This window comes from Amphiura filiformis, chromosome 5 (genome assembly GCF_039555335.1).
Source record: "Amphiura filiformis chromosome 5, Afil_fr2py, whole genome shotgun sequence".
NCBI classification, from domain to species: Eukaryota; Metazoa; Echinodermata; class Ophiuroidea; order Amphilepidida; family Amphiuridae; genus Amphiura; species Amphiura filiformis.
The window spans coordinates 31591813-31604513 of record NC_092632.1 but is presented as its reverse complement, the minus strand read 5'-3'; the positions used below and the strand labels follow the sequence as shown (position 1 = coordinate 31604513).

General features: G+C 37.2%; 1 protein-coding gene across 3 annotated transcripts in view; it reads right to left on the bottom strand.

Moving 5' to 3' along the window:
* LOC140152977 (poly [ADP-ribose] polymerase 1-like) overlaps positions 1 to 12701 on the bottom strand; it is a 65360-nt gene that overhangs the window by 8472 nt on the left and 44187 nt on the right. For all 3 annotated transcript variants that reach the window (XM_072175535.1, XM_072175536.1, XM_072175537.1), the window contains exons 13-21: positions 12483 to 12681; positions 11810 to 11938; positions 11220 to 11303; positions 10507 to 10629; positions 8618 to 8746; positions 2753 to 2851; positions 1894 to 2046; positions 1547 to 1736; positions 453 to 570 (exon numbers count right to left, since the gene is read on the bottom strand). In XM_072175535.1, the coding sequence (XP_072031636.1) occupies positions 453 to 570; positions 1547 to 1736; positions 1894 to 2046; positions 2753 to 2851; positions 8618 to 8746; positions 10507 to 10629; positions 11220 to 11303; positions 11810 to 11938; positions 12483 to 12681 (1224 nt within the window). The remainder of the gene's footprint in view (positions 1 to 452; positions 571 to 1546; positions 1737 to 1893; positions 2047 to 2752; positions 2852 to 8617; positions 8747 to 10506; positions 10630 to 11219; positions 11304 to 11809; positions 11939 to 12482; positions 12682 to 12701) is intronic.

The following is a 12701-nucleotide window of genomic DNA, read 5'->3' as shown; positions in this document are numbered from 1 at the left end:
GTTTTTCACAAGAAATTCTGAATCTAAGCTTTTAAGAAAAAGACCTCTAGTCCGTATACCTTCCTCGAGTCAGTAAGGCACAAGAACGCAAATAGGCTGCGCTACCGCTATGGCTGCGCTCTAATCTGAGCAGAGTCAGGCTAAGCCAATTCAAGGTTGGCCCGGCTACCTGCGTCCGGCTGCGCCAAAAACCTTGCGACCCATATCTAAGACCCAGTTAATTGAATCTAAGGCACAAAAGGCTTATTGTTCAAAAAAGTAAATAGCCCATAGACACCACAAATCCTGATTGCTCCTGGAATATATTATAAGTGCCAAAAAAAAAAGCCTATAAAATCAGATGGGATGGATCGCTAGTCAAAGAGTGCTAAAACGTAACTAAAATGTAAGTAAACATCATCATTTTATCTTGGAACTGCACAAAAACAATGACAAATCTCAGTAAAGGATACTCATTGTAGAGTAGACTGGTGTTACTGGGTCCTGTTCTTGTACCAGTCCCTTTTGGTACAACCACACCATCAGGTTGTACCAGATTACCTGAAGGATCAGGACCTGTCTTACCAAGACCTAGCAAATATAAACAGACACAAACAAAGTGTGTTGATTAGTATTACAAATGAGAGTATTGGCATGTGAACACAATATCTAATCTGTTGGCCGGACATCCGGGCCTTTGACCCATCTATCACTCTTACTCTTGATCTAGAGTGCTGCTGGAGTGAAACTTTGTAATGGAGTGCATATTTTGTTGTATTTTCTTTTTAGCTTGAAAATGTGAGAATATTAAACTGGACAGAGTTGAGGCTGCTGTTTCCAGTTCTGTTAACCTTTCCCATTCACCACAACAGCAATAAGTCACTCCAGTAGTGTCAAAGGGAGATTAAAACCATGCATAAAAATAAGAGATGTGGAAATAAGAGTATAAACTGACCAGCAGATAACAGTTGTAGTCCTACTAATTCATGCATATTGGATGGCCTAGGGGGAAAGTTAGCCCATGTTTGCAAGAATATCCATGCCTTAAAGGTGAACATAAACCTACTCATGTTACCATCTGGCCATAGTCTGGCTTGCTGTCTGATCTTTCACAGGGAAAGATGACATTCCAATCTTCCCTTTAATCCATGGCATAAGCAAGTTATGACACAATAGCTACAGACAGAATAAGATACTATGCCTAAAATGACCAAAATGAAGTTACACTTCTGAAATACTTGGATTTCAGTACTCTTAGTATAATGTCTAGTACGCTTTGGAATGTGCACTTGTATACCTTTTTTCACCCTTTTGTGGCAGTGACATCAATGCGTTGAGGCAATTGTTTTGCGCACGCATCTTTGCTGCCATCTACACAATGCTTACAATAGCCAAAGTGCTAGGCTGTCAACAGTGCCATCAATATGGCAAGCCACTGCTGTGATATATTATCATTTTGGCATAATATTAGTTTCAATTTTGTGAGGCCTGATTACACGGTTCTGCCAATGTTTTCATCTAGAAAACACACTTTTTAATCATGAAACCAAGTGAAACACATACATACCTTTGGCGCTGTGCATTCCTTTGGGTAGTTTGGTAATCGGCTTGGCCCCTGTCAACTCATACATGTTACCTAGTGCTACCTCACATAGTAACATCAGACCAAGAGGATTGGTTCCGTAAGCATGACAATAGTTGGCACTTTTGGACACCATATCAGCAAAGTACACACCTTTACCAAACATGTAACCAGTCTGTAAAGTAAACAGCAACATACCATTTTATCAACATGTTGTAATGTTTTTGTTTAACATGATGACCAAAATATTTTTATCCCCAGTTTTGTTTCTGCACAAACTTAAACTTTTCAAATCTGATGGTATACGATAGGTTGTCTGTTATATCACTTACCACTGGTGCCTCTGGTGGGGCAATTCTTAGACCCTGTGATAGAATACCAGCGTAGTTAGACACACGAGAACCATGCCATAGTAGCTGCCTGTTATGCAACTGTTGGAAGGGTTTGTAGCGTGAAGCTTCATCTGCACGATCCAGTTTGAACACCTGATGAGAAAATAGGGCAAATTATGGTTAAAATTTACAATTAACATATATGATACAAATTATACATACTCATGCTGCACAATATTACACTGACTATTGCCCAAGTCAAAGTGTATGCTACTACATCGGCAAATATTTCCTGCCGAGTCATCAGCGGTATATTTACAACTCTTTTTATAAGCCATATTTTTTCACTTCTTATAGCCTTTGTTATCCATAATGTGTCTGGCAGTTCGCAATGGCAGTTTTGAATCGTGCATGCCAACCTAATACCCCTGACAATTTGCTCCTTCCTTCTCAATAATCCCAAACTTTAACTATGGGCACCGCTACCTTTCTAACAGAACCCCTGATTGGTTTATAACATGATATAAGCATCTGAGTAACCAACCAAATTAGAGCTTTTAGGTCTCTTACCAATTTCAAGCTTAATCCTCTTCAGCCGTGTTGACCACATCTCTGACTGGCTCAATATATGATATAGCCCTCTTTTAAACCGATTTAGAGGCAAATAATTTGGCCCATGAGATATATGTGGTGTTGAGCAGTTTACAATATGCATCTTTCAATGGGAGTAGATGCTGATACTGAGGCTGACTAACAGCGTCTAAGAAGAACATCAAATTTCATTATTATTCAAGTTTATCGAAATTATTGAATTACCAATAAAATAATTCAATGTCTTCAAAACTCAATATCAACATACCTCTTGTACCTCCAGCTTGTATGATGAATGTGTTGCAGCATGGGTATTTTTGGTATATTCTTTGATAAGCTTAAATTCATCACTATCATGATCTACAACCTGGGAAACAACACAAAAATAAAAAAAATGAATTACTTAAGTCATTTCATTCACAAGAGTAGAAATACAAAATGTGTGCCAAGACTGTGCACATACATCTTTTAATATCCCAACCTAATCTTGACTACACATCCATTCAGGTTTATGTGCCCATCACCCCTGCCCTTCATTGTGTGTGTCCAATAATATTATGTGATGTGATCAAGCAAAATAAGCTGTAAATTGGACATTCTTGTTTGCAGATATGGAGACGAATATGTCAGTATTTCCAATGCAATCCCTTTGTTTTGTGATGACTTATCATAGAATAACTTTCTAACAAAAGGTGACAGAAAAATGTGAAATTTGGTGAAATCAAGCTCAATATTATTAACATTGGAAATATAAAAATTTGGATTTTTGATCTGAGTCAGCATCACTCATTTTGCTTGAAGGATATCATGTATAACTTCCATCGCTACCCATACATATCCATTCCCTCCACATATAGCGTGTATGATATTATGATATTCCATTTTACATAAAATGTAAGCATCCCATTGAACCTTGGTCTCCACTTTTAACAATTTCAGCACCATACTGTATGCAACACCAATTTCTTCCCCACCTCCAGATGTCTATGTCCCATAGTGCTATATTTAACCTGTTTGAAGTGAGCATAAATTGGATCTTTGTATCTACTTTTGGTTACTTCATTATCATTATAGTATGGACTCTGTAATTCACTGCCCCAATACCGAGGTCTATGCCCTATACTTCACCTGTTAGTAGTGTACATCCAGTGGGTCTTTGTCCCCACTGTCCATGTCAGTCTTCAGCATGCTGTATGCCTTTCCTTTCCTTTCCTTTCTAGTACTTCCTATAGCAGCTCATTTGAGCTAAACTGGAAGTCCTCTGGAACTTAGAGGAGGTGATTATACAGATATCAGAACCAGGGACGGTCCCCCTTCTCTTTTCGAATAGCTCTGACACTTAACGTGCACAGGATTTGACTCTTCCTGTACACGGGACCACCAGCTTTACGTGACTTTCCGAACCACGAGACACCGTTCATACACTACATATATCTGCATGTGCTACGTAGTGTATGGGGGCGAGAAGGAATTCTATATTCTATACTGCTTCAAAACAGAGACTACTTCACACTTTCAGATAAAATATCTCTGATACACTAACCTCGCAGTAACTGAACATAATTGCAGGATTCCCGACCTTATAGGAACATTTTGGGATAGGTTAATGAATTCTCACCAAAGGCAAGCCCAAGGCACGAACCCACGCAGATCGTATTATCCCGGCCGACGGCTCAGCGCCTTAGACCGCTCGGCCATCTCGCCCTCTGCATTTCATCTCTCTCACCTAACCCCCCTTCCCCCTCCCTTTCCCAGAGACGAGTGGTGTCCATCTTACCTCCATATCACACTTGAGTTGTTCATAGTGGACATCTGGTGGTCCTATGTCTCCACTGTCCACATCAGTATTTGCCATGCTGTATGCAATCCGTATTTCATCTCTCTCACTTAACCCCCATCCCTTCCCAGTGATGAGTGTCCATCTTACCTCCATATCACTCTTGAGTTGTCCACAGTGAGCATCCAGTGGACCTTTGTCTCCACTGTCCACATCAGTATTTGCCATGCTGTATGCAATCCGTATTTCATCTCTCTCACTTAACCCCCATCCCCTTCCCAGTGATGAGTGTCCATCTTACCTCCATATCACTCTTGAGTTGTCCACAGTGAGCATCCAGTGGACCTTTGTCTCCACTGTCCACATCAGTATTTGCCATGCTGTATGCAATCCGTATTTCATCTCTCTCACTTAACCCCCATCCCCTTCCCAGTGATGAGTGTCCATCTTACCTCCATATCACTCTTGAGTTGTCCACAGTGAGCATCCAGTGGACCTTTGTCTCCACTGTCCACATCAGTATTTGCCATGCTGTATGCAATCTGTATTTCATCTCTCTCACTTAAGGTGGCACACAGGATCACTAATTATCCATTATTATTCACCTCATAACTCGAAAACTATTCATGTAAAGTATATAAAAGTATACATTTTTTGAACGGAAATGAGCTCATAAATCCATTTAAAATGTCAGTTTTGGGTCAAAAAGTACAATTTTCGAGAAAATCTAAAAAAAGCGGCTTTTTGACCAAAAATTTTGGTCCGCCATAAAAAATTATTTGAAAAGCAAAAACTGTAAAACATGAATTTTATTAATTTAGACAAATAAATCTAGAAAGTGTTTTTTATTTTTTGAAATTTTGCTTAGTTTTTAAAATATAGGCAAAAAATCAGTAAAAACGTGTGACCCGTGTTCAAATTTTTGAATCATGGGTGATAAAAAAGTTCTAGGCCCTAATTTAAAAAATGAAAAAACACTATCTAGATTTTGGCCATATCTAAACGTTTGACTTAAAAACTTACCTCAGTGATGCTTCATTTAGACGCTATGGCGGACCAATAATGGTTAAAAGTGGTCAAAAGTGAACTTGCCGAAAATCGCGATTTAGAAAAATACAGCGGATTTTAGGTCCATTTTTGAAGATTATTCCATAAATATATAATCCGGTGATTTGTGACGTTTGGTCAAGTTAGAAAATGAGAAGGGGCATCCTACTGCAGCAGATTGGCATTTTTTTGGTGATTTAGAAGGTAAAATATACAATATAACAAAATTATCCGTGCACATTCGGCAGATGTTTATCCACATGGTGTAGCCATTTTATTTACTGCAGTCTTGTTTCCATGGTGCAGCAGAGCTTCCGGCAAGGCAGCGGCGTCGCGTCGGCGTTGAGGAGCGACAGGGCGTGGACAGACAGACAGGTTACGCGAATAAGTTGCACAGTGCATGGTCGTGTTGCCGCGAACGAAACCATGATTATTTAAGCACAATTTTGTCCTGTTCCGTATAAAAAAAAGATCATGCTCTGTATTAAAATCAGAACATTAAAATTAGCATAGAATAACTGACAAGCAATTATTTTAGCAGATAATCAGGAAGTTTTATGAAATGAAGAATAAATTGAGACATAATCATGATAATTGCGATGTTTTTAAAGGCCCTTTCAGTGATTTCACAGGAACATTAAAAAAAAATGGAAATTTGTCAGAGTTGCTTAGAAATAAAGAATAAGTCTACAGAATTTCATTAAACCACTTTCCCCTGAATACATCGACAAATTAGTCAAAAACAGAAGTTTTAGAAAGGTTTTCTACTTCAACTCAGATCGACTCGAGAAAATCGAGATTTTTACGTACAGTCGCCACCAATCGACTGGAAAAACTTCCTAGTCCAGTGTTTCTAACACGGGGAAGTAGAGTCTAAATTGATTTAAAACCCTTAAAACAGACGCTTAATTTTTGTAGTAGAAAACAAAATAAGCAATTAAAGGTCACCGAGGCAAACTAACGGTCAATTCAAATATGAAAAACAGTTAAAATTGTGTATTTTGTTTAAAATAGTAGCTACTGATGTAATAAGTAGTAGAAACAATACATAACGCGCGTGTTAGTGCGATGGAGAGTGAGCTTCTTTCGATCTCGAGTCGGACTTTTTGTACTGTCAGTATCAAAAGTCCAGAATCATGCAAATGCTTTATTTTGTCTAAAATACACGGCTTTCGACCGAACCACTAGCAGGCTATGTTAGCACATCTATGCCAATTACAAAGGTACCAAAATCTGAATTTTGATGATTTTTACGATCGTCCGGATGAGCAAATCACTGAATGGGCCTTTAATTGATCGTTTTTGGTTTTCTTTTTTTTCTTCTTCTTATTCCGATATTCAATATTCCGTTTTTGTTATATGTAATTGTTTGTTGTTATCATATTTTATTTTTAACTTTTTACGGAATATCAAACACGTACAAAAGTCATAGGCCTATTATAGGCCTAAAGCCACAATAAAGTTGTAAAATAGGCCTATTTTGTACCGCATAAAAAGTGAATAAAATACAACAACAAAAATTTTAAAAAAAGTGTGTCTGTTGTTGTTTTCAATCAAATAAACGTGTAAAAAGTGGGGTAAAAGTTGTAATAGGCCTATGTCTTGAATAAACTTCTTGTAAAACTGACAAAAAGTAGGCCTAGGCTATAGGCCTATATATGTTAAACGGGCAAAACACGGAGAGGTCACAAGAAAACTGAAAAACACGGAAATTTACATAGCCTAACAAAACCGAATTTCAAAAGTAGAAAACGGAACACTTATGGCTTTAAATTAGATTGTGGTTTATGCACCCTGTTTATGCAGTACCGTATATAGGCATCATGCATGCTATAAAGAGCATTTTAAAACACTGCATGAAAACATTCACGAAAAATGCTTTAAAGCAGTTTACCTTTTAAAGTATGCAGAAAACATTATAAACGTGAAAGCCAGACAAACATTGCAAATAAAAGGCATTCGGCCAAAACATTCGCAAAAAGTGTTCGCAATCATGGTATAGGCCTACTAATGGAAATGTAGTTAAAATTGGTTATGAAAAAAGCACGAATTTGCGTTTTCGATTATATTTCTCGTTTGAAATTATGCTTTCATAAACGCGTGCTCGCTATGCGATTTCAAATATCGACATTTTGACATAGAGTTGTAGGCCTATGCCTAGATGGTCGATATGATGTATTGAAATTTCAACGTTTTTGACATTGCGTTAATGGTCAATCAGGAGTAGAGAACGTTTGAAAACGAATCTTAAATCCGTGTTTTAATAACACTTTGAAACATTATTCAGGGCCTTAGGTATCTAATATAGGCCTACCGGTAGTAACTGCTTGCCTATTTTTTATGGTCTTCAAAATGAAGACGAGACTGAACGACCGCAGAGGCTCCCGAACCAAGGCTGGGACTGCATAAAATATAAGCTAATATAATAGGCCTATATTCTTGTCCAACTATACCAACTTGGCAAATCAAATAACAACAATGAAATGAATGAATGAATGAATGAATGAATGAATGAATGAATGAAATAAAACAAATTTTTAAACATAAAATAATAAGCCTAATGATGTACTATAATACGGGCTAAGTCTAGCCTACTAGCAAAATATTTAGGGCCTACGTTTTCTATCGTATCTACTAGATTGCGTCATCGTTACAGGGCTTCTTACGGGTAACTACTTCTTACAGATAAATTTCATCTTTTCAAGTTCAGAATGAAACTTGAAAAACAAAACAAAAACAAACAAAAAATTCACTATTATGTTCATATAAAAAACCTATAATTTATATACCACTATATCAGCACTTTTTGGCGAAATTTATCGAGCACGGTAGGCCTATTTCTGGGACGGGGACGGTGGTTGTCTGTCGGCCCGCAGTTTCGCAATGCAATGGCGCAAGCTTTACCTAAGTTGGAAGAGATCAATACGATAAAATACGGTAGTGATCGCGATTGGCGACTCCAGCGCCTCAATCAGTAATCACCTCGCCCATCCAGTTTACCATGTGTGCGTGTCTTTGCTAGCTGTACGCCGCAGTACGCTGCGTTCGAGAACGCGATCTATTGCGGAAAACCATAATAATTTATTTGCTTTTGCATTTTGACGAATTTTTAATGAAAAAGGGTCTTTAAAATAGCTTTTCTTATGGTTCAAATTTTAAGATTTCTTTAAAATCTATTAATGACAAGATAAAATACGGTTTGAAGATGACATTAGTGATGAAAACTCAATTTTGGCTATGTAACACTTCAGTGATCCTGTGTGCATCCTTAACCCCCATCCCCTTCCCAGTGATGAGTGTCCATCTTACCTCCATACAACACTTGAGTTGTTCATAGTGAGCATCCAGTGGATCTTTGTCTCCACTGTCCGCATCAGCCTTCAACATACTGTATGCAATTTCTATCTCCAGTAGACTGTCCAACATCTGAGCTTTAGTCTAAATTAAAACAGACATGCAGAAATCGTTATGTGGTGAAATGTTGGCAAAAGTAAATAGTTTTCTTTGTCTGAGTTTTATGGTACAGGACATGTAATAAATTGAAATCAAATAATCACATTTTACTTGATAGCATGATTTGGACATTTGTGTTGAAAGAACATGATCTAGTGGCTATCTCCATGCAGACATTTGTCTGCTGCATGGCTATCTCCATGCACGACAGTAATCTGCACTCAAATCCAGATCAATATGGACATGACTATAAATTGGAGCCAGATATTAAAATACTAGTATGTGTCTGACAATCAACTCTCCACAGCATATGATCGTTTAGTAGTGCATAAAATGACGGTGGATTCATCTGGTGCCTTCATCAGAGAAAAGAAATTGCAGAAAAAGGCGAAAAAATCCCAGAGGCAAAGGCAACTTTTCTAGGCATTTTTATGATTTTTGATATGATGTCTTTAAACAGAGATGACGTCTTCAAACAGAGATGACAAATCCCACACAACAATCTCTTAATAATATAAAAGATTTAGACCCCATTTACACAGAGCCTGAAGTCGACTTTAGTCTAATTTGAACTCAACTTCACTTGTGTGTAAACAGGGTCACCACGTTTTGAACTTGACTTCAGAAGTTGACTTCAAATGATGCCCCGGAGCAACATTTGCCAAATTCAAAGTGGACTTCAGAAAGCGACTTTTGCAGTGTAAACGAACACATAATTGGAAGTAATGTTCATAAGATTATTGAAGCATAACAACTGACCAGCATGACTGGCAACTCACCACTGCGTTCCCTCGATCACTTCCAGTATTACTAGGCAATGTGTCGAGTAAACAAAGTCAAAATAAATATTCTTTTGCCAAAAACAGCTCATTTTACATGTATACAGCCATTTACGTCAAACTCTATTCATTTAAGGAAAAAAATAACCGATTTTAAATGTATAGAGGAAAGTTTTTAAAAATCGGATGGTAGGGCCCATAGAACATGTTGTCTTTAATCACCTTGGTGGTATTATCATTTTGAAATGTGAACTTCCGGGCAGTTTTCATTTTCTTGTACTGACTTTGAGAGGTTTTTTACATAATGACCGGGATGACCAAGAAGTTGATTTGTACTTACGAACGAGCAATCAAGAGAGAGTGTAAAAGTCAAATTCACTTATTTAAAAGTTAACTGCATTCTCTGCTTAGTGTAAGCATCCCGTCAGAAAATAATTTATGCTAATCCTTGGTCCCAATATGAATTCGATGTCAAATTTGAAGTCGACTTCTCTCTGTGCAAACGGGGTTTAAGATAGAGTCTGAAGTTTAACGTTTTCTAAAATCCATTTTCCGTGTTGTAATCCGTGTTGTAAAATTTGTAAATCTGTGATTCATGAATATAGCTCAAAATGTATGAATAATGATATTCATGTCGCAATAAAGTGTTCAATATCAAGATTAATATGCTGTGATTAGATTATTTTCACGATAATTGGCCGTCCGTTACGATATTTAGAGGGATATAGGGGTTCATGCCTTGTAATATACCTTTATTTCGGTATTATTAAACAGTATTTTTATCATAAAAATTGACGCAAACAACTCATGATTGTTTTTAACATTTATTTCTCTTATCTTTTAACGATTTTTGTCACATCATACAAAAATGTCATTTTCCGTGTTGTACCTCCGATTCCGTGATTTTTTCCCGTTTTCCGTAAAAACGGAAAACTTCGGACTCTAGTTTGAGACTCCACAACTCACCTTTATTGTTTCCAAGTCATCAAGAAGTGGGATGTTCTTCATGCCAAAGTTATGAGGGATGAGAGTGTAGAATCGATTGGATGCATCCAACAACAGGTTTTGACTGGCCTTGTCTTCTACCAACTACAAAGAATAGAACATGGAAAATAATCACAAGGAATGTTCAACTGGACATTTACATGCAAAAACATTGGATGAAGCTTATGAAAATAGGACAAATGTCACATCTATGGTAAGTATACAAAGATGATTTTGCTCGTCTTTTAAGGAGAGTTGGAGCCTTCAGTCATGTTTCCAGTTTGGATTATTTTGCTTAATTAATACAGTTTATTTCGGCAGAGTAATACATTGATCTCATAGGCAACATTTATTAATACTGGTCACATTTATAGTTCCATATGTATTGCAGTTATTGAGTTATGACAAATAATAAGATTTTGATATTTCCCCCCTCCCAGCGAAAACCATGCACACGGGGGAAAATAAAATCCATTACAATGAGCCTTATGATGAGTATATTAGATAGTTAAAGTTCAGGAAGGCTTTATTATAAGTAGATAGGCTTTCTCAACAGGAATTCATAATAAAGTATTTCTACGAGTATGCTGTTGGTTATCACAGTTCTGGTGCAGCCGGTCCCTGTGTGTGTGGTCAAGCTCTCATCAGATGTGTCTCTGATTTCATCAGGTCTTTATTATCACTATGTGACTCACCTTCTGCAACTCTGTTAAGACCTTGTACGCATCTTCTATCTGCTTGCGTGATAATTTACCAAGTGGCATCTTCTCAAGATCAATCTGAGGGGTAAATTTCAGACACATGATCAAATAAAGAAATATATATCACAAACACACAACAAAAAAATGTGAGATATAGCACTGTCTGGAAATAAGTTTGTTTAAATTGGTCTACCTACTGCAAAAACTAAACGCTATCAAATTTTCTTGAATTCAGTCTCCTAAAGTATGTCTGTTTTGTAGCTGGAGGAAATTCAGTTCAATGGCAATCATAGGGATCATGAACCAATGGATTTGATGTCTGATTCTTGTGATGTCATTTGACTTGCTAACTGATTTACAACGGTTAACCACTAGCAAATGACTATAAATTCAACTTTAATACTTCACAGCTTTAGAGAGTCTAGTTTTTTTGCTAAAGCTTTTCTTCTCTGGCATAAAGGTTTTGTAAAAAAAAATTGTCCTGACCTCCTCACACATGTTATCACTTCAGGTTAAGAGACTTGGCCACCCTCTCACATTCTACTCCAAAATACATAATATACTAACCCAGTTAATATGCTTACCTCAAACTCTACTAGAGTTTTCTTGAGTGTATTGATGTCAAATATCATCTTGACTAGCTGTTGTATGGCGGGATCAAGCTTGGTGGTGGTTCCGGCTTTTTCATTCATCTTGGCCATCTTCTCTTCATCCTGAAACCAACAGTACAGAAGAATACAACTGATTGTTTGAAGAAAACTACTATCTTCATCATTTATGTTATATCATTTAATCACATTATACCCAATTTGTAAATTCAAAAATGTTCTTCTGTTGTTCTATGTTTCTTTGTTTCAGGTGGTACGCAAAATGACATATTTCATTCTGACTTAAAAAACTTATTTGTAGCATAACATGAACTACACTACATGTACAAGATTCATGCACAGGTACAACATCGCTAAGGTACCTGACGGGTACACACAGAGTACCTAAACAATACAAAAAAAAACCCTGTTCTATGGGTGGATGGACTTGCCAAGTGTAGTTGGTCAGTCTTGAGTTTTTTAAGCTCTTTCTTTGGTGGGGAAGAGGCTTTTTCAAAATATTTTCAGTAAAAATCAATCATTTCAGCTAAAAAACAGCTGTTTTTAATTGCATACAGTTAACAAAAAAAATATCCCAAAATGCAAAATCTGGGTTGGTCAGCTCTATACAACAGTCTTTTATGTCTCCTTAGATATCAAATTTCCTTACGTCACCATAATCAATGTCCAATGGAAAGAACTTGTTAGGGGATTTGCGGAACTTCTTAGTGCCAAACTTATTGCCAGTCTTCTCCCGATACAGTGTCTTGAACTCCTTCTTGGCCAGTTTTTTGTTGTTACCCATGGACTGTAGCTTGTTTCCACCAATGGTTGTACCAACACGACCCCATGCACGAAAGATCCAATACCTATATCACACAGAAAGGAA